The 21,528-nt window shown below is 36.9% G+C and overlaps 1 protein-coding gene across 6 annotated transcripts in view; it reads left to right on the plus strand.

Moving 5' to 3' along the window:
• Positions 1-1,407: 1,407 nt before the first annotated feature.
• The window catches only part of arhgap23b (Rho GTPase activating protein 23b), a 37,973-nt gene continuing 17,852 nt past the window's right edge, over positions 1,408-21,528 (plus strand). For 5 of the 6 annotated variants that reach the window (XM_053511274.1, XM_053511276.1, XM_053511278.1 and 2 more), the window contains exon 1: positions 11,213-11,439. In XM_053511274.1, the coding sequence (XP_053367249.1) occupies positions 11,386-11,439 (54 nt within the window). In that variant the 5' untranslated portion in view covers positions 11,213-11,385. Of the gene's footprint in view, positions 1,828-11,212; positions 11,440-21,528 lie in introns of those variants that run through there. The other variant, XM_053511277.1, reaches the window with a different exon arrangement.

Here is a 21,528-nt window from a genome sequence, read left to right on the forward strand (position 1 = left end):
TCATCATCATCATCATCCGTGTGACTTGAAATTGACCAGATGGGCTAGCCTTTGATCATCACAAGGATAAATAAGTTTTGGATCCCCATGATTCCTATCACAAGTTTACTGGTGTATAATTGATAATGTTACTCACTTGAGGATATTATGGCAGATTTGTGTATTTAATAATCAGAAATGAAAACAAGAGCAACACAAAGCAAGACTGATTATGTATGTTGGTCATTCTACAAAAATAGTGGAAAGATTCAATGTTACTTATTTTATAATTATAACTGTCAAAAATGTAATATATGTAAAAAAAACTGTAAAAATAAAAAAAATTATAATAAAATGCTTGTTACAATGAGATTATGAAAATTTTCTGTCACAGTTGCCAGATTGGGTTGATATCCCTAGCCAACTGTCTATATATTCCCCTAATTACATAATCCTGAAGCACAGTATAAGTCTTTTATAACAGCTCAAACAGCTATGACCTGCCCAATCTGGCAACCCTGTTGCGAGCATCCTCAGTGACCAGTAGATGTCACCATCTTATCAATTCTTTTTGTCTGTGTGGCAGCAGAACTAATCATCTGGGTATGGGAGCACAGAGATGTCATTACACCCATATCTGCTCCATTTTCTTCATTTAGTAACATGACCAGGATGATCACAGCGCTAACCTAATTCTGCGTTCAGTGTATGAAATAACTAGTAAGTGCTCTGTACATGAATGAGCCTTGATATGAACATGATCTATGGGTTAGAGTAAAAGAGGTGTTGCTCTGCCAATTTAATGCTTTCTTGAAGCAGAGAGATGTGGTGAAGGGAAATATGAGGCCACAGCAGGAGCGAGCTTCCTGTTGTTGAGGACTGGGAGTTTCCCGTCATAGAGCTTGAAGGAAACGCCAGAGGATGTCCTGAGCACCTCACAGTGTATGTGTGAGATGGAGAATGTACAAGTGCAAGTAGATGCAGTCAGTACATTTCTGGTTCTTTTAATTACTATTTGTTTTCCTTTGGCAAACCAAAATGGCCATTCCAGAGATATTCTGAAAACTGCATTACCCATGCTCCCTCAGGCTTTAATTACAGGATGGGCTGGAAACACAACTAGGAGCCATATGGCTCCATAACACCAACAGGATCAGTAGTAGTGGTTGTCAACGGTGACCGCTTTCGCCATCTATGGAGGAATGGGCGTGCCAACTGCTGAACGATCCAATACATTCACTGCTATTGGGTCACATGACACAGCCTCACAACCCCCCCCCCCCTTCCCCTATCCCCCTCTCTCAGGATGGTAAAGCTGTGTGTGTGTCTGTGTGTGTGTACTGTACCATCAGAGGAACGGAGGGAGGAAGGGGGAGGGGTGCTATGGGTGGGGAGGAGGGGAAGTAAGGGAGGGAAAGGAGCATTGAGCTGAAGCACAGAGATGAAACCAGCTTAGTGAGAGTGAGCAAGCAAATGAGTAAGAGGAGTGTGTGAAAGAGCAGCACGGTTGTTTACGCTTCCTTGTGACCTTAAAGAAGGGAAGGAGGATCACCTTTTCTTTTTCTTTTTTTTTTCTGAATGAACAAGTGATAGAGGAGAGACATCAGAGGGGGAGGACAAGGGAAGGTCTCCTGACATCGCTCCTGATATCGTTGACTTTGCCTGCTGGAGGAAGCCAGAAGGACAGACTCACAAACAGTGACAGGGACACTTGGTGTTTTTGGAAAGGTGCAGCAACATGAGAGCTCGTGTCCTAATCTGGAGCATGTGTATGAAGAAAACAGCCAAGGATCATTGCAATGCCAGCATCTAGAAAGCTTCAGCAAGCTCACTGAAGACATGGCCCAGGTAAGGATGTTTGCCAGAAGAGGTTGGAGGTTACTTGCAGATATACACATTTGCACGTACACACTTGCACACACATTATAAATATGTAAAGCTATACATCCCACTGAAGGTGCACCTTTACGAGCCGTGTCCTCCAGAGGTGTACTGTGTTATCCCTGCTGGCTGTCACTGGAGCAACAGTGTGTTTAGCTGTGAGCGAGGTACAGAGGCAGCCTAGGAAAATGAGAGAGAATTACTACATAATCAAAAACTGTGTTTTTTTTTTTTTTATTATGTGTACTTGCTGTGTAAAGTTCTTAAGTTTAAAGAAGACCAAATTAACAATATTTGCATTTATTGAGATGTTTTGGAACAAGAATGATTTCCACGTGTGCCAAGCAAGCATCTGATTGGAATTGTACTATACACATTTGTGTGTGTGTGCATATAAATATACAGTACTGTCAAAAAGTCTTGAGGCACCCCTCATTTCTTCATATCTTACTTCCAAAGAGACAGACGTTCTTATATTTTTTTATCTCGTCTTAAAAAATAGGCTGCCAGGCTTCCTTAATAAGGTTAGTGGCTCTCATTTTTGGGATGTTTTGGCTCTTATTTTTAGTCCAATCCCTGTACATGATGGGTTTCAGAGTAATGTTTTTGGTTTGTTAAGCCACTCAGTGACCTATGGAAAAATAAAAATCTAAGTCATAAACCAGTTAAAAACAGGTGCAGATGTTGACCGATGATTAGTCATTGATTCAATGATGAACACTGAGTGTTTGGAACAGACGAGCGGGGAAATGAGGTTGCTGCTAAGTTTATTACATATGCAACCAATTTTTTTTTATTGTGTCATTTCACACTTTGCAGCCTGTTGAAAAAACATTTGTTCCAATTTCTTTAATTTGATGTACATGAACTTTTTTTATATAAATGAGAAATGAGGGGTGGGTCAAGACTTTTGCACCATATAGGTGTGTCTGTTATAGCCGTATGTATTTCCCAGCAATCTCATTTCCTACTAAAATGAACGTGTCTCACGTGTGATAAAATAGCATGGACATTATGATTCAATACAGTTACGGTAACTTGAGACTTTCTAAGGTAAAACCATGCCGGCGCCTACAGGACAGGAACTTCCTCAGTGCCCGTGAATGCGGAGGAAATAAAAAGTGATTGTTGTAACTTCATTAGTGCTGCGGTCAAGGATGCTTTGGGGAAACTTGGCTCGCTGAGAGCGTGGTCCCACCTCTTTTTGTGTTCCTGTTGTTAGCATGTGGTGTGAACAGTGTTTATGGCACTGGGAACTGCTGAATTCCTGAAGAGATTGTCATCAGTGTAAAGGGTAGATTTGCAAATGCTATTAAATGAGGTCGATGTTTTTAGGTGTGAGAGTAATTAGACTTTTGGGTAAGTGTCTTGAGGACCCAATGGCGGACATGATATTTTTATTTCGTGTTATTAATTTATGAATTTTTTTTACATTAGACAGTTTTTTTCATTCCATGAGATATCTGTGACCTTCTATATGGTCTGACAAAATTTAGGAGCAAAGAGGTCAAAAACGTGTCAGTCAAGTTAAGGTAAGTTGAATGAGAAGACATGGAAAAAATAAAGTGGAAAAAAAAAAAGACATCACTCACAATGCATCTAAGTAAGTGCAGAAACAGGGCAATTATGTGAGCAGTGAGTTTGTAAGTGCATTTATGTATACATGTATACGAGAGATGAAGGCTGAGTCGTGGTGTGTAGTTTGGCCCTCTTTGCCCTAAGGGTCTAATCTAGCTCTTCCTGTCTCTCAGATCTACTGTTGTGCCAATTTTCTCTCTCTCTATTTCTCTCTCTCTCTCTCATGATTTGTCTCTTATCATAAATTGCATCTTTCTTTCTGTCTCTCTTCTTACTATAAATCATCTTGAACATGACTAGAGCAATGGGCCCCTTTCTTCATATACTGCAGTAAAATATGTGTGGGTGTAGCTCGACACAGACATCGGACCTCCCGTCTCTGAGTTCTCACCGTCATTGAGATAGTAGGCGCACCCTCATTCTCTCTGCTTTCCTTCCCTGCTCTTTTTCCCATAGGCAGAACACATCATTACACCGAGTTAAAAGAGCTTCTGTGCTGCTTTCCAAAACCACACTTTTGTCACTCAAACCACAGACACCAGACTTTGTTTCCAAGTCTGAAAAACAATGCAGACTTGCTTCATATGCATCTCAGTAGCTCTGTTTCAGATTCCTGAATAGGGTTAGAAATAGAAGCTTTCTACCTCCATACAAAGTGCCTTGCAAAGTAGCGTGACCTCTGTTTGTTTATTCGCAGTAATGATCGCTGTGTATAGGCTGCAGGCTGGACTCTGAAACGAAAATGAGGTTGTTCCTCTGTTCCAGTTCCTTATAGTTTCAGTTGCTTTACCCTAATTGATACATAATAGCTATTTACCACTGCTTGAGCCTACACACTGCATTGTGTGATTGACAGATCAACAAATCACAAGTCAGAGCTGGGAAATACTGGGTATGATTTTTTAGCACAGCTGTCTCTATATATTTCTTAACTTTCTCTGTCTCGCTTTCAGACACATACACTAGAATAAAAGAATAAATAGTGATGCTCTTATGCGTGCAGCACAATAGAGTCAGACTGTTATTGAAATGTGTTGAAGTCTAAGTTAATTCAGTGTGCATTGCTGAGCCAGTTCCTAAAGTTTTTTATTTTTTATTTTTTTTAGGAAGTGATCAACTCATGGTACTTTCCTCTTGGCCTTGGTATCTATGGGTTTTGAGTGTGAGGTGCTTCTGTGTATTTATATCCTAAGGAATGTTGTATTTGGTTGTCTTTTATTCTTATCCTGAAAGTGGTTGGTCCGTCAAACAAACAGCGATGTATTAACTCTACTCTAATGACTAAATGGAATTCAACTCAGGGGTCTAATCCAGGGTCTCTGCAGTGTGTCCAGTTTTTAGAGTGCATCTGGGTCTACAAAAGTAAAACTTTGGGTAAGCTTGTGGAACTATGAAAACTTTTTTTTTTTTTGCAAATATTTTTATTGAAAAAAGGAAAACAATACAGTACTTGCAGTTACAGACTTACAATTTACCTTTCTTCATTTTTCTAAATAAATATATTTATATATTATAAAAAAAAAAACTAAACAAAAACACTCAAAAAACAAAGAACACCCCCCCCCCCCCTTCCGTCCCACACGGCTCAACACAACCACCAAACATATTACATAAATATAACAGTAACAGGTATACATTTAATCAGGCAATACTAATAAGGATGTAAAAGCTATGATATCCATTTGTGTAGAATTAAGTGTAAGTGAGCGATCAGGAATCCCAAATATAGCAATTAACTATGAAAACTTTTATCACAATCAATGTTTATTCCTGCTAAATCTGAATAAAAAAAAAGAAAGAAAAAAGCACAATACTGGGATGTCTCGTTATTTAAAGTGCATAATGTCTAGTGTATCTATATAGTAAGGCTTATGAAGAGAAAGATTTGTTATGAATAGCAGGAAATAACATATTAGTGTGGACGAAAGTGTTTGATTCCTTGGAATGACAAAACAAGAAAACGAGTTGGGTAGGCGTTAGGCTCTCGCTCTTCCAAATAATCAGAGTCTCTGGGAAAACAAAGCAAGCTGTTTCCAGGATATGAACATGGTACAGTATATTGTGTGTCTTTTTTTTATATATACCCTTTTTCCAGACACAGTGGAGAGAGAAGGCGGGCCAAGCTGCAGTTGTGTTAATGTGATCTTCCATGTGTTCCATTTGTTTAGATCTAATGTAGACTATATGGTGTAGATATGATAGGTATGAGATATGGGCAGCGTAGTTACGGATGCAGGATTAAAGGTGTTGCGTAACTATAACTACGGGTCTGTGGGGGTTAACAGGAATGTTCGGGCGCTCTTACACTGATATGTTTACACAACTCACAAAATGCACCCATACTCTTCTGCTATATTGCTTTAAATTATTACCGTTCATTTTAAAAGTTATAACTCAATTATGATGCCATGGCACAGATAAGAGTGTTATGCATTCCTTGGCCTCAATGTTCTCCCCTTGTGTAGGAGGAGATTAGCAGAAGTAGAAGGTGCATGCTGCACATTTCCCCCAAAAATTATAGCTGGCATATCATGGCAGGCTGAGGATTTACTGGATCGTATCTCCAAGTAGACATGGACCTGTGGAAGAGATTATCAGAGCCCAAAGATGTTTTGATCAAACAACAATGCATAACCTGTTACTGTTTATATGGATTGTCCATTAAAGGTACAGTCAGTGATTTTTAATTCCTTGAAGGATTATTATTTATTTTTTAAAAAGATTTGACAAAACTATGCCACCACACTTCCTTAAAAACAACAAACAAATGAACAACCAGCAACCAATCGGAAGAATAAAGGCAGATTATTTTACAAAATTGCTGGTTATTTTAAAAAGCTTCTTTTCCCTCTTTAGGATACAGCTGTTTTACCGTAGGACACCGTTATTTAACCAGGAATGTAGCCCTTGAAGCTCTAAATATATAAGCTATTATATATTTAGCTGTTTTTTTTTAATGAACATATATATAGGGCTCCTGATTGTGTAGTATAGTGTGACATATTCTTTTTTTTTCAGCACACAATCGGAAATATAATGAACTGAATTTGAGTTTATTTTAACTGACCACCCAAACATGACTGAGCATGGTCACATAGGCAAAGAAATAGCACAGATACACATGGTCACATGTTTTTAATATTGTTTTTAGTTGTTTCTATGACTAAATAATATTAATAATATGCTCATTTTGAGAGTTCACACATTCTGGTAGTGGTAAAAATTACCCATAGTAATGATAACTTTTTTCCACCTGACATATCCGAAAACCCAAATACACACTCTGAAGTCTAAAGTCTCTCTGATAACACACATCAACAATGCTTCCATATGCTTCCTTTTTTTAATCATCATTGACATGTATCAGCATGTATCCTATTTGAAAAAGAAAAAGAAATGAATCTCATTGAGATAATTTTTTTTTATTAAGATTATCCAAACCCTGTGTTTTAGGGTGTAGCTTTTTTTTGCATGTGTGCATTTTTTTAGGGTTCAAAAAAAGCTAGCTTCAGTTAACTTCTTACAAAACTCCTGACTTAAAAACAATATTTAGTTTTAGAATTAATCGAAGTCAACAAGGTGTGTCAGAGTGTACGGTTCTCAGTGGCGTGTAATAAGAGGGTAGTATGAGCAATCTGAGAGAGTCTGTGGTTGTATGATCCCAGCCCAATTCCTTCTTCTCTCTCTGCAAGGGAAATGAGAGCTAACTCACATGTTGACTGGGCTTGGGATTGGCTAAAACACACTCGACCACGCACTGCACACCTACACAACCGACTAGTAGTTTTGTAACGTTAGGGTAGAAAATAGGAATTTAACATCTGTTTTATTGCTCTATTTTAAACACACCTACAGTTTGCATGTGATTGTAGTCAACAATACACTGATGTATTAAAGTGAGCAGAGTTGCACTTAAGAAAGGTGTGTTTTCTGGCGCCTTCTTGTGGTCAGAATGTGAAAGTGCGTCTACATTACTGGCATGCTGACAGAAATAGTGATTATATATTTAGGAGCATCTCCCTGGCTCTCTGTTAACAGGCAGATGGATGCCCCCCCCCCTCCCCCGCTCAGTGTCCTGAACAGGGCAGATGTTTCTCTTATCTTGCACAGCAACAACAACAACAACAGAAAAACAACAATAACAGCAAGAACAACACCATCTTTCGCTATTAGATTTGCTCACTTGTACATGATTTAATCACGCATAAAATCCATCTACAATTTAATGTTATTTGGCAAGTCTGTTTCCTTTGTTTAAAAATCAAATGCCTGCATCCAGTTAAATGTGTAATTATCCTTTCTTGTATAAATGACATGGAAATTATATTAAGCATGACGTAAAAAAAATTTAAAAATTAAATAAATTCAGCCCTGGCCTTAGCAAAATCATATCCTGGAGCAAAGTACACGTCAAATACAATACCAACCCATGTTAGAAACCTAATCTTGATAAATAAAAATACATAATGCATCTTTAAATCTTTTATAGAGTGGGAAAAGGATCTTTTTTACAAGTTGGAGAAGTGTTAAGAAAACAAGTATTTATGATTTTGCAATAAGGCAATGAAAATGAAAATGCCTGTAATGCCTAATAATGGTATGCCTTTTTTTCTCTAAGAATCAGCAAAATAAATCACTCATCTCATGTTAAAAATAATAATTATACGCTGTAAAATTGTCCTTAACTAAAAAAAAATTTGTTACATGGTAACATGTGCTAGAGATGGGAGTAGGCTCTGTGCACTAAAAAAAGAAAATTCATGCATCGCCATATTTAAATTAAGGAACAAATTTCTACTCAACTAAAAAATTTAAGTTGAACAAAAATAAATACTATTATTAAATAATACTATTTTTTTGCATGATGATGTTAATCTTAATAATACAAACCTAATTTATCATAGTAAAATAGACACAATATTGATAAGTAGAAGATGCACAAGGCCAACTTTTTTTTTTTTATTGTGGCATCTGTCATTCCTAAAACCCTCCCTCACTCCACCCTTCACTCACTCTTCTTTCCTTCCTTCACTGCTCTGCTTCATCATCCCTCTTCCCCCACTCATCACTTTCGAACTCTGTCTAGACAAAACCCACCCTTGTGGGATGAAAAGATGTTAGGATAATTCTTACAGGTTTTAAGAGGGCCTGTTCATGCAGTTATGGAGCTTAATACAGTTTGTAGTGTTCTTTTGACTGGGGCTCTGGCTATAGTATTTCACATGAGGACACATAAGACAAAAACGGTGTAAAGTTTAAAAGTAAACTTTAAACTTTAAGCTGGGACTCCAGCATTACAAACATTACTTAATCACATTTAAGTCTACCATCCAAATAGATTAAATACTTTAACTACTTTAATTTAAACATATATCATCCTTCAGCTTTCAAAACCTTTTGCTGAACTTCAGTATCAGTATCTCAAGTATTTTTATTCCATTCATATAATTTATTTAATTACATTTTAACAGATTATTAGTCAATACATTGATTTAGATACATTTGAGATAAAGACTTTTCTCCTTTAAACTATATTCACTCCTGAATTTTTCTGGTTAATATTACTGGCACAAAACAGGCTTCTTAACCCATTTTATCTGGTACAGAAACTAAGGGCATTTTTATAACTCATCTCTTATGTTGTTTATTCATGACATTTTTTTAAATAACGAATGTACTGCATGTGTGAGTGAGTTTGTAAAATCATCAGCAATGCACACATCTGTCTGCATCTGACTGAATCCTAGTAAGCATTTATGCTTTAACACCCCCTCCTACTCCCAATGTCATTGCATGCAGCGGTATTTATGTAATAGATTACTATGTGTGGCCTTTATCCTTGGGAGGATGTCATCTAATGTCAGCTTCAAAATAGTTTCTTGTGTCTTGCTTCACTGAGCACTATCTTCCAGCCTCAGGCCATGATGATGATGCTGTGGTCAAAAGAAAGGAAGTGGCTGACACCCAGTCACACAGTTTATTTCTGCACTTAACCTTACTTATTATTTATTTATTGACCTATTTATTTTAATGTGCAGTGTTTCTCTGATTGAACACATACATTTTATGGTGTATGTAATTTGGTATAGATTGTAATAAAGGATTTATTATTATTATTATTATTATTATTATTATTATTATTATTATTATTATTATACATTTATCCTTAACATTCAACTGACAAAAGGTCTAAGCAAAGTATCTTTTTAAATTACATATATATATATTTTTTAAATATATAATTACAAGGAATATAAAAAAGATTTTCCCAAGTGAAAGTAGTGAAGAAACAGAAGAGACATTTTATGTTTTTTTGCCCGGTTCTTTGGAGTCCATAGAAGTTTAATGGAATGTGTCTTTCTGTCTTTGGGGCATTTGTGTGATTGTGCACTAGGCAGTGCTTGTGTATAAAAGAGCCAGCATTCTGTATAAAAGGCATGTGTGTGTACATCTCCGGGGTTAATCAGCAGGTCATGGGCACTGTATTATTCATTTGTGCATGATGCCCACCTGCTGTTTTGCTGAGCTCAAGTCTGAACTGGTAAATTGTGCCTGATTGAAAGGCCACTGAAATGGATATTTAGAGTCAATGCACATACTGTAGATTTAAATCTTAAAGTTCTTTTGGGCCTTTTTTTATGTCCAAGTTCAAGTAAAACAGATTACTGGTTTGCTTGGTGCTTCTTTTTTGTAGTTTAAAATTCGCATTTAATGTGCATGTAGCTGTTTGTTTTTCAATTTCTTCTTTATTGTCTTTTAAAAGTGCTAAATTAGGAGTTCATACTTTTCCACACTCCCAGGAAAAAGGGTACTGAACTGAACACTTATTAGCCATGCGGTGTTAGCTTTATATTTTGTGTCTTTAATATACTGTATATCTGTCACTGGGGAATATGGATATACAGGTTATCCCAAAAGTACCAAACAAATTAACTCGTTATTTTTTTTTTCTTTTTACAAAATGTAGAATTACTTAGAAAACAGACTTTTCCCTCTCTCTTACTCACTCTTGGTGAACTTGCCTTAACACCTCTGCTGTTCTGAATGTAACTGCACTTCAAATGCTGTATTTTTTCCCTCATACACAATAGTCTCCATTATGCTGTTCTTTTGTCAAAGGCATTCTTAAAAGCTGTCTGAAAAAAATCCATAGTTTAAACTTTTTTATAAAGTTTTTGAAAGACTTGATAAAAAGTTTTATTTCCCCTGTGTATGGCGTCTTTAGGGGCATCCTGTAGTGTACCATCCAAACAAACATTCAAGGTACATAACTGGATTGTTCTTAGCTTTTAAAGATATAGGTTTAAAGATAAACTGCATACAACATTCCAGATTATATATATATATATATATATATATATATATATATATATACACAGTATATGGACTGTATTGACAAAACCATAAGCATCGTCTGCTTTCTTAGTACACGTTTAGTGCATCCTCCATGTGTCATTTTTGTTTTGCTCTCTTTTTTGCACAGCTTTTGCGCATTTGGGAATCACTGCTTCTTTTTTTCCCTCCTCATCGGTGCTATTTTGGGAAGTGTTCAGTGCATAAATAGCCTTGTTCCGTGGAGTGTACAGTGAATGTGCTCATGAGCACTTGCACCTGGCCAGGGCCCCTGCGGCTTGCACAAACCACGCCCTTTCATACGTCAGCATGTAGTGCTGATTGCTGATTGGCTGAAATCATCTGTCATCTTTGGATGACCCCGCCCCCTCCCATGCATGCGCGATGTAGAGGGCGGGATGTTTGTTGCTGTGGAGTTCATTAGGGCTGGTGCGTGTTTATATTTATGATAACTGTAAGTCGACAGACATGGAAAAAGGATGATGACGCAAAATATTTTTGTACGTGTCTTGTATTTCTGCTAAGCGGGAATTTATTGTAATTTTAATTCTTTGCCGAAGTCTGTGCTCAGCCGTTCAGCCTCCGATAAATGTCATGAATGGAGTTGCATTCTGTCTTGTTGGAATACCACCGGGCTCTCAAAGTGAAGTAAGTTCTTCTTATAAACGTTAAACTTCAACCTACAAGTAGTTTATAATGTGTTCTTATACATTGTTGCGCTTAAATTTATATCATTGTAATATAGTTGTTATTATTATTATTTCCGTTGTAGCAAGGTTACGGTTGTGGCACGTGACACACCTCAGCGCTTCTGAAGTTCACCATGAGCTAAATGACCATAAACAAAACAAATAAACAAACACTACGTATTCATAAAGGCATGTAAACTGTAGTTAAAAGCTGTGCAAATAATCGACATTAGAAGTCAGGGTGAAAGAGAAAGGTGGTGCACATTTGCATAAGTTGGAAACAGAAGGAACATTGTGACCATCACTGAAGCCCCCATAGAGAAGGAGGAGATATGTGTCAATGCTTATTGTTCTGTGCCGTACAGTGGCGCTTACACTTGCTGCAGCCAGCTGCATCCTTTTCATACTTTAAAACTTAGGCAACTGGAACTCCCCTTACAAGCCCAGCACATGTGGGATGTATGAGATAAAGTATTGCAACAGCTGGAGTCATAAAGCACTATTTAATATACAGTATGTCATGTGAACCAAGAAGGTGTAACCTTGTCTGCGGTTCTTTTTTAATCACTTTTAGACTACCGCTTTTATTTTAATTTTTTTGCAACGTTGTACTTATAAGCACATTTGGTTTTTTTTTTTTCATGCGGATTCTATGTTACTAAGTGCTTAGAATCCAAAACAGTGTGAGAATCCAATCTAGATTGTTTTTATTTAACTGTCTTTGTTTATGTGGATTAGGAGCACTTTTACTGCACGTGGGCGTGACCCTGCAAGTTTACTTCAGAGGCATGGGAAGGCTGGATGCTGACCGCAACCCTACTCTGTTTAGCAGAGCTGTGGTTAGAGCTTTGTTGCAGTTCAGCCCAGTGTCATTAGACAGCTGTTTTTATTGGCTTTGCTCAGATTGCACTAAGTGTATTATACACTAGTTTATTTCGCAGCACTGTACAGCAAGTGTGGAAAGCTTTACAGATAGGGCTAAACTCCCCTGAACTTTCAAGGAATTCCACGTTTGCTTTTTGTTGCATTGATACATTTGTCCATCCTTACACAGTCCATGTTAAAGCTTAAGAGGCAGATTAAGCTAAATCCAAATATATTGTTGTTTTCTTTTGCTTTTGTATAAGTCAAAAGAATGCCCTGACATCTACTAATCACGTAGTAAATCTGCGTTATGTTACTCTTTCGGTAAGAACAAGTTGTTTTGTACCTTGACTCCTAGTTAGATTATTTTAAACACCTACCAATAAGTATGGAAGCAATTATATTAATGAGAGAGAAGGTAAGTTGAACATAATGCATAATTGAAGAAAATTGTAGAAGGCCATTGATTATATAGACTCAGTGATTAAACATTTTAAACATGGAAACTTGAAATTTTGTTCATAATTTAATTAAAAGCAACAGTACACACAAATCCTTTAAAATTTAAAGCATGAATTTGTCCCTAGACTCTTTTTTAATGTAGTAAAATGGAGTGAGGACAGCATGTCACAGCATCGTCTAATTACACCCCATCAGATGTCTCAAGTTGAACGGCATCAGCATTACAGAGCATTTAGCCATGATTTACCCAGGAACCAGCTTTAGCTTGTGTAACAATAGGTGTGAAATGACTGACGTTCAGTTTAGAAGGCAACTTTTTCTCCCATGGGATTGAGGCCTTGAGTTGTCGGTTATCTCTGTGTACATTGCAGACTTTTCTCAATAATTAACTTGACCTCTTGCCCTTGTGTGAGATTTGTCTGTAGTAGTGTGTTCATGTGTGGGCTTTTTCCATGCAGAGGAACAGTCCCATTCGGCTTGTCAAGCTCTTTCTACAATGACTCTAATCCACTGAGCCTCCCAAGTTGCAGCAAGGAATGCCCTTTCTTGGTGTCAGGGAGATTATGGTCCTAACAGAACTACACCCTTCTTTAGGGCTTTGGATCCACTGACTTTCTGACAGTCCTGTCATGACCTTTGTAAAATTCAATCCAGATCCAGTCAGAAAGTTAAAGTGAAACTATATCAGCTGTCTGTAAGTCTAGTGCTTCCTGTTTAGGACAGTCTCTTTAGTTAATTGTGATAAAGTTTGGAACATGTCTGGCCTTTTACCCTTTTTCATGTCAGGAAAAGAGAGGGTGTGGAGTGACAGGGAGCAAATTAAACTGACCCATACTGGCATACTTTACAATGGAAAACAGCAAGTGAAGTAGAGAGAGAGAAAGAGAGTGTGGGCTTTTGAATGGTCCTAGCTAATATCTGAGAGTGGGAGGTACAAGGCATGTTTAGTCCTGTCTTTGAAATGCATTTGTGACAATAAGCCTCTGTCTCTGCCAGGCTCAGAGTGGGGTGAGACTCCTGTGTCACGGGAGGGGTGGCATCCCGCGTAAGTCAGAGGTGAAAGGTCAAGCACAACTGTTCAGGGTTTCTTTTTGAATCAAGGTGGATGGAAACAGTAAGTTATATATATTTCAAGGGACCTGGTGTGAAGACTGACAGGAGCGTAAATGGAGGTGAGAAGTAGAGAAAGCACTTTCTCTAATTGAGAAACAGGAGAGTTAAATTCTCTACAGGGATAGTAAAGGAATGTGATCATATGGAATGATCCGATTAGTAGCAATGTAGTCTAGGATGCAGTTTAGGTGTAGGAAACAATGATACGCTGCCAGTGTCTCCTAGAGAAGCAGTTTTGTTTGCTGTTGCTCTGTATATTGAGGTAAACCCTGTGGCATTACTCTGATGTCTCATACCTGTTAGTTACATGTTAGTAGTACCATTTAGATGGGGTAAAGCTTGTAATAATGTCACATAGATGGACTCTCAGTCACGGATGCATAAAATCCTAAAGCTGAAGTTGAATAAGCTGTAGTTTCTCCTTTTTCTTTAAAGACTGTTCAGCATGTCAGCTATTTAATAAGGTCAGACCAGCTTTCAGATCCTGAATAAATGAACAGAGATGCCATAGGCTTTTCGGTTGTAAAATTCACAAGGTAAAACAGGATGCTTCTCTTTATAGATAAGGCTGGACAGATCTTTGGGCAGTTTTGTATTAAAAGTCCCTAGTTTTAATGTGGATTATAAAACAGATAGAGAAAAGGAAGATTAATTATTATAATTTATCATTGGTGTATGCTCATCTGTATCCTCCAAATGGCACAATGTAAATTTAAGTCCACACGACACCAAGCTTGTATGTTTACACTGCTGTAATACTCCAGACTGAAAGCAGAAGAGACTAAGCGAGATGTGTGGTCGTGTGGGTGGAATTTTAAAACCTTTAAGCTAAATGCAACAAGTTATCTTTTTTATTCCAGCTACCCTATGCTGCTAAAACAAACTAAGCTGTGTGATCATTGTGCTTTCCTGAAAAGAAGCTCAAACCTTATAATGTCAGCAAAGATTAAAGAGTGATTTATATCTTGTCCCGTAATCTCATGTTATTAGATTCAGGATGGGAATTGAAATGTCAGGATGGGAATTTAGATGTCTACTTGATTGTGCGGTGAGTATAAAGGATGCCTAGTGCACAGTAGGTTCCAGTTATTCCTACACGGCCATTTCTATAAAACTGCTATGTGTACATAATATCTTTGGCACAAAGTGTTTCTTTGTCTATTGGCCGATTTTCATTCAATTTAGATATCAATTTGTAAAAACAACAACCCATGCTTTCTAAATTATATTTAATTATTAATAAAGATACATATAGCATATTGTTAAATATGCATATATTTTTACACACACACACACACATATATATATATAATTTTTTTTTCTTTTAGCGCAGTAAACAAAAACTAATCATTGTTAATAATTTGGTCAATGCATTTCTGCACATTTTTTTCCATCCTATACAACAAATAATTAAGACAAGATGCATTTTAAGCATTTCAAGCAGAAATAATAATTCGAGTTGTGCAATCATAAGGAAATCACACAGTTTTAATTTCTAGCTAATAACTCTATCCAATGAGCAGTAATAATGGATCAGTGTAATAAGATAAGTACAGTGTGCTGATGTCCCCCAGTGGTCATAAACTGTAACTGCCCATCCCTGTCTCCCAAAGTGTTTAATTACAAGACTCTCATTTGATTTATACAACATGTTAATAATGAACCACAGTTTTTTGTAAGAAGAATTTTAGACAGAATCCTAGTTTAAGCTCAAGCGTGAAATGTGCATATTTGTTTCTGTGTGTGTTGATTGAATTGGCCCCACATGTCCTATTGTTCCTCACTGTCAGTGACTGCATTGTTACAGCGGTTATATTTGTGTAGTGCCTCTGTGTCCCCTTTCATCATCTGTCTTCACTGCCTACTCTCCTTTTTCAAATTAACTGTATAGTAGTATATTAGGATTGTTAGAACAATTACTGTATATAAAACAATCATACTGTATATGTATAAAGTATATATACAGGATATATGGCATATGTAAACAGAATATATAGTATACTATATATGCTTTTTTCTTCCCCGGAAGTAATCAATCTATTCTGACATTGTAAAGTTTTATAGCACAGTGCTGGCAGATCAGAGAAGGATAGAGTAAAAAGCAAACCGGTCCATAACAATGTGAAGTCTGTTTTCCTGTCCTGTGCTGAATCTTGTGACAGTCAGTCTGTCTTTTGACCATCCAAAAAGAATCAGCTGTAGTCTGTCATGCCCTCCTACAAGCATTACTATGTGCAGCATTCACAATCTTATTTGAACTTACATTTTTTTTTTTATTTCACCTTAATCAATGCCCATGCATGCACACTTTAAAACTGATTCTTTTTCTCTTAGCCCTAAATTCAGACAGTGGGTGCGTTCCTCCTTCTATATCAGGAATCCAGCACTGACAGATAAGTCGTTGAGTCTAAAATGAGTTGACAGAGATACAGAATAAATTGTGAGGGAGAGAGAGAGAGAAAAAGTGCATGGAAAGATCAGCTCATTACACCACCAGCAGGCTGCACTAAGCTGAACAGAGTAAAGAAAACCATAGCAGAAAGGTAGAAAGAAGGATAAAGGGTAGGGGTTAGAGGAGGGGCAGAAGAAAAGGATGAAACACCAGTCACTTTAATGGCAGTGTTCACACCAGCCTGCAAATACGAGGACTAGTGTTGTGTGAAAGAGTTGGAAGAGGAGCTGTGGAGCAGGTGACTGACTTCATACTGGGTGAGAGCACCAGCATTGACTTTAGGAGTTTGGACATAATGCGTAATGTTTTTCCACATGGGGCCTCTGTAATTATCATTTACAGCTTATGCTTCAGTACCTGGCTGTGGACATCATCAATGGATAATGAACAAAACAAGAACAGGATTGTTATGTAAAGGCAAAGAAGACCCCAACGAGTTTGGCAGAAGAGGATGTTAGTAACTTTTACAATTGGACACATAATTGGTTGGGAAAATACGCAGATTTTGGAACAGCACCACTGAAGAATCTACCAGGGTAATGAATGGACCATGTCAGACCTTCCACATATATAGTAAGACAGGAAATGTTAATGACAATGCTTGGCCAGACTTACATTTAACATTACCAGAAATATTTTGATTAACAGTAAATCCACATAAACTGAAGCCTGGGAATCAGAATCCTCTCAATCACCACTGGACATCACCAAACAAACAACTTGGGTTGTTCTAAAAGGAACTAATCATGGCAAAAAGTCAATGATCTGTGTGGAAATCAAGGGAATGCAGAACCGGGAGCTATTTTATGGTTTCTGAATAAATGGGTCTGTTTTGGTGACAGAACTAACACGATTCCGTATGAATGGAACGCTCTTCTTCTTTAATGATTTAAGAATGTTTTGGTGATACATATTTAAGTGCAGATGCTCCTGTCCAAAGAAACGTGGGCATTTGCCTGTTTGAAGGCATGACCCTGGTGGAGGAATGACCCTTGTATGTCCTGTCAAGTGGAGGTTGTGGTTTTAGGCGGGGATGTGGGCTATGAGACACTCAGTGTCAGGGGTTCCAGCTCCAGCTGGTAAGGAATGGTGCTTTAAGTTCCCAGTGGGGGTGGACTGCAGTGACCCTGAGCCTCGCTGTATATGGCTGGTGGCTTTGAGGAACATAAAAGTCCAACACAGTCATGTACGGTTCACAAGGAGGAACATGCTGCACTGGCATCTGCATAGGGTAAGATATCATATATGTTCAATAGTCAAAAGGGGCATTATAATCATCCATCAGATCATCATTGGTTAATTTTCTGTTATATGCTGTATGCATTTCCTAATTTGGATCAGCTGATCAGAATAAGAATAAATAAACAATCATAACACTTTTATTTATTTCTTTATTTTTTACAAATTTATTTTATCTTCTTCATTTAAACGTCTATGCATATTTAATTTTTTTACCAGAATTAAGATTGCCGTTATTCTAAATCATATTTGTGTACTTTATTGGTTGGTACTGTAGTTCCCTGTGCTTTTAATTCAGTCAGATATTTTAAGGTTGGATCTGATGTTTAGCCTTAGGGTCTGTGCTGGCTCTTCTTGTTGCTTTACTGTCAGGATCTACACCTTAAGTACATTACATAAGAGATGCTGCTTGGAGGGTGACTACTTACTGGTAGAGAAGAGGAAAATCTGGTTATATTTGTTAATTATTTGCAAATGTGAATCATAAATGATATACCATATAATCCTGTAATTGTCAGGCTGTCATTAAGCTGTCGGAAAATTGGTTAAATAGAAAATGCTAGGATTTACAGTAGCTCAGGAAAAATATATAAATATGTAATATTATATAAGAAATTGTATGTAAAATATTGCCTGATTGTTTTGAGGGGATATTTTGTAGAGGAAACTAATAGTAAATTGGTCTGGATGAGATTTTCTTATGTGATGTCATAGCATCAACATCACTGGTATGCACACCACTAGGGCAGTGTTACATGAAAATGTTTTTATTTAAAAAAAATATTATATAATAAAATATTTTATTTATACATTTTTTTCTGTTAAACCTGTTCTGCCTAAAACATTGTTCTGCAATTTACATCCAAACATACAACCTGACATAATGTTTAATTAATCATGACAGGATTCAGTGACTATATACAGAGCTTTGGGGGGTAAAATCAGTTTGTTTTTGTGATAAAAAATGAAAAGTAAAAAAAATATATATATAACACCAGGTTATATTACATAAAAATAACATCAGGTTATATTATATCACAGTTTTAATAATTTATTATTTTCCTGCATTCAGTTTGAATGATGAGTGTGTTATGACAGTTTTGCAAGATTTGCAAGTTTAGAGAGTACACATTGCTAATTTGCAGGTGTCAAACCATCTGTAATTAATTTGTGTAATTACCTAGAAAAAATAGGGACTCAAATCCCAGATCACATTTGAACTAATATGCATTAATTTTTGTGGTAGAATATTAAGATCATTATTCAAATTCAAATTCAAATTTTATTTGTCACATACACAGTCATACACAGTGCGATATGCAGTGAAATGCTTAGACAACTGCTCATCACCTTAAAATAAAAGACTATGAATGGGAAATAAATATGAAAAATAAATTAGAAGGTAAATTTAACTAAGAAAGAATAAAATTAAATTAAAATTGAAAATTAAAATAAAATAACTGTACAACAAAAATACACAATATAGAAAATATATGAAGAAATATAGAACAATTAAAAAAACAGCTGTACAAAGTGGATATAGATTTATGGCATTTTTGTCCATCTAATGAAGTTAGATATAAATGGTAATAAAAAATAGTAATGTGCAGGGTTGTGCAATCCACATATTTAAAGTGTCTTGTGCGTGCAAATTGCCTTAAAAGTGATTTATTTACAGTGGTTTGTGATAGAGTGATTTAACTCACAAAGTGTAGTTGTGCAGTGGCCACTAGTGTAAACGAATGTCCAGAATGTCCAGAGTGAGTGTAAAAACCATATGTGTGGGTCAGTACTGTGTGGTGTATTGATTAAGAGAATTCCACTCTGTTAGGGAATTTGTATGGATAAATGTCTTCACGCTTCATACGCTTATAACCACTTCTTTTACAATTCACTTTTAAAAATGTCAAGTCCTAAAACCATATATTACATGTAAAATATAACGTGTTTGTAGCACTTTTGTAGAATGCAACCCTTTCAAAATGGTAGAATGATCTCATAATTCAGTTCGATACACCCCCTCCCCCCTTTTTTTTTTACACGTGTGTAAGTGTTGTGGTTGCCTGGAATCTTGCGCTCTTGTGTGTATGTTTATCCTCACCTGAGTGTGACATACCTAATGCTGGAATCCAGAGAGGAATCCAGTCATTTAAATTCAGCACTTACCTCACTCTTATTCCTTTTCATTCTTCTGCCCGCTGTCATTTTCTGTCATCGGTTTTCTCTGTATCAGGTCCTGAGTATGTAGGCATTGCACAAATTTTTGCCCTCTTATAATTCTTTCAGGGTCATCTTCAACATACTATGAACTTGTATTCTTTGAATATTAAGTATTTCTCTTCTACTGCTCTCTCGCATCCATTATTCAAGACTGTGTTAACCCAGACCTATAGACAGTAAATACCCAGTGTTGATTTAACACTTTCAGAGATTATTTGTGGACTCATATAGACATTGCTATGTGTTCATTTAACACTGGGGAATTTGCTGTGTACAGTAGATCCACGGATGCATGGGAACACAGAACCTCTGGAACTTTGTCACATTTCAGAGAAACTAGAACAGGAAGAGGAGCTAAAGAGAGAATAGACAAAGAAGGATTAAGGATGTGGAGGGACAAGTCTTCTAGGAAGCCCTTTTTTTTATAAGACTTACTGTATAGTAGAAAGCTGAGAGCTTTTCCATATTAGTCAGGAGTATTTTTAGAGAGTAAAGGATCCCCTTAATGGCAAACGAAGGGAGGTACTGCACTTCCTGCTTCAATGTTTCCACTTCCTGTTGTTGTTTCCCGGGCAGCGCGGCACAGTGCAGAGTGTGATAGGATGGAATGGTGGGGTGAGCTGGTGTGGAGAGGAGTGCAGAGAGACAGGAAGAGGGTGGGTGCACAAGACAGATGAGTGAGCTGTAGGAGAAACACCAATCACTACCAGTCCATTTACACTTGTCTGGCCCTTTTATTTAAAGATTTCCCAGAAGAGTGAATTACTTGAGTCAGGGTGGACAAACATATAGGTTAGTGTAATTAATCACTGCAGGGGGCGACTTTGTAAAGGAATGCCTTACAGTATTTGCTATAATGTGCCCCTTAAAGCATTTGTCAATAAGATAAGAGCAACAAATATCAGTGAAGCATATGATTTTATCTTTAATTAATTTATGCATTTAATGAGAGCAGTGAATGCACAGACACAGCTCAGCTGTTTATTTTCATCCCAACATGGATGTTCATATGTGAGCAGATCTTCTATTCATCATCATCAAGCTGAGAAAGAACCAGCTAAATCTAAGATAACTCAGTTACCTTTTCCATGAACCTCAAATCTCAACAACAAGACTTAGAGTGGACATGACAACAGTTCCTCAGTCTTTGGTACAACATCACTGTTGGATTGAAATTGTTCAATGGTGAGTGAAATCTCAAAATCTTTCCACTTTGCCTCCAATTATTCAGTTTAATTTTTTTAAATCCTCCTACTGATTTAGTCACTTGAATAATATTAATATTAATAATAATAATAATAATTTGGTTCTAGTGATCAAGTAACCCTATGACTTACTAAATTTATTAATTCAGACAATGTGCAGCCTATGACCTTTTTCTCTGTCTGGCCTCTATCAAGAATAGTTCCTGTACCTTAGACTTAATTTAGATGTAGTAATGAGCAACCTAAGTCACTATATCCGTTATGAAAGTTATAAATAGGTCAAATCAGCAGCCCAGCTGTCAGATTCATTTGCCCTGAATGAGTTATCTTTGTTCCTGTGCTTCTACCTTTCTCCTTACCTGACCTGTGGAGTAGAACAACCTTTGTTCATGCATTTTGCATTTTTGTCTGCGTGAGAATGAGAATGCGTGCAAATGTTTTAATGCTCCTGTTGTTCCACATCAGGAACCACTGTATTTACTTTTGCCCTGTG

This window comes from Clarias gariepinus, chromosome 14, assembly GCF_024256425.1.
Source record: "Clarias gariepinus isolate MV-2021 ecotype Netherlands chromosome 14, CGAR_prim_01v2, whole genome shotgun sequence".
NCBI lineage: Eukaryota > Metazoa > Chordata > Actinopteri > Siluriformes > Clariidae > Clarias > Clarias gariepinus.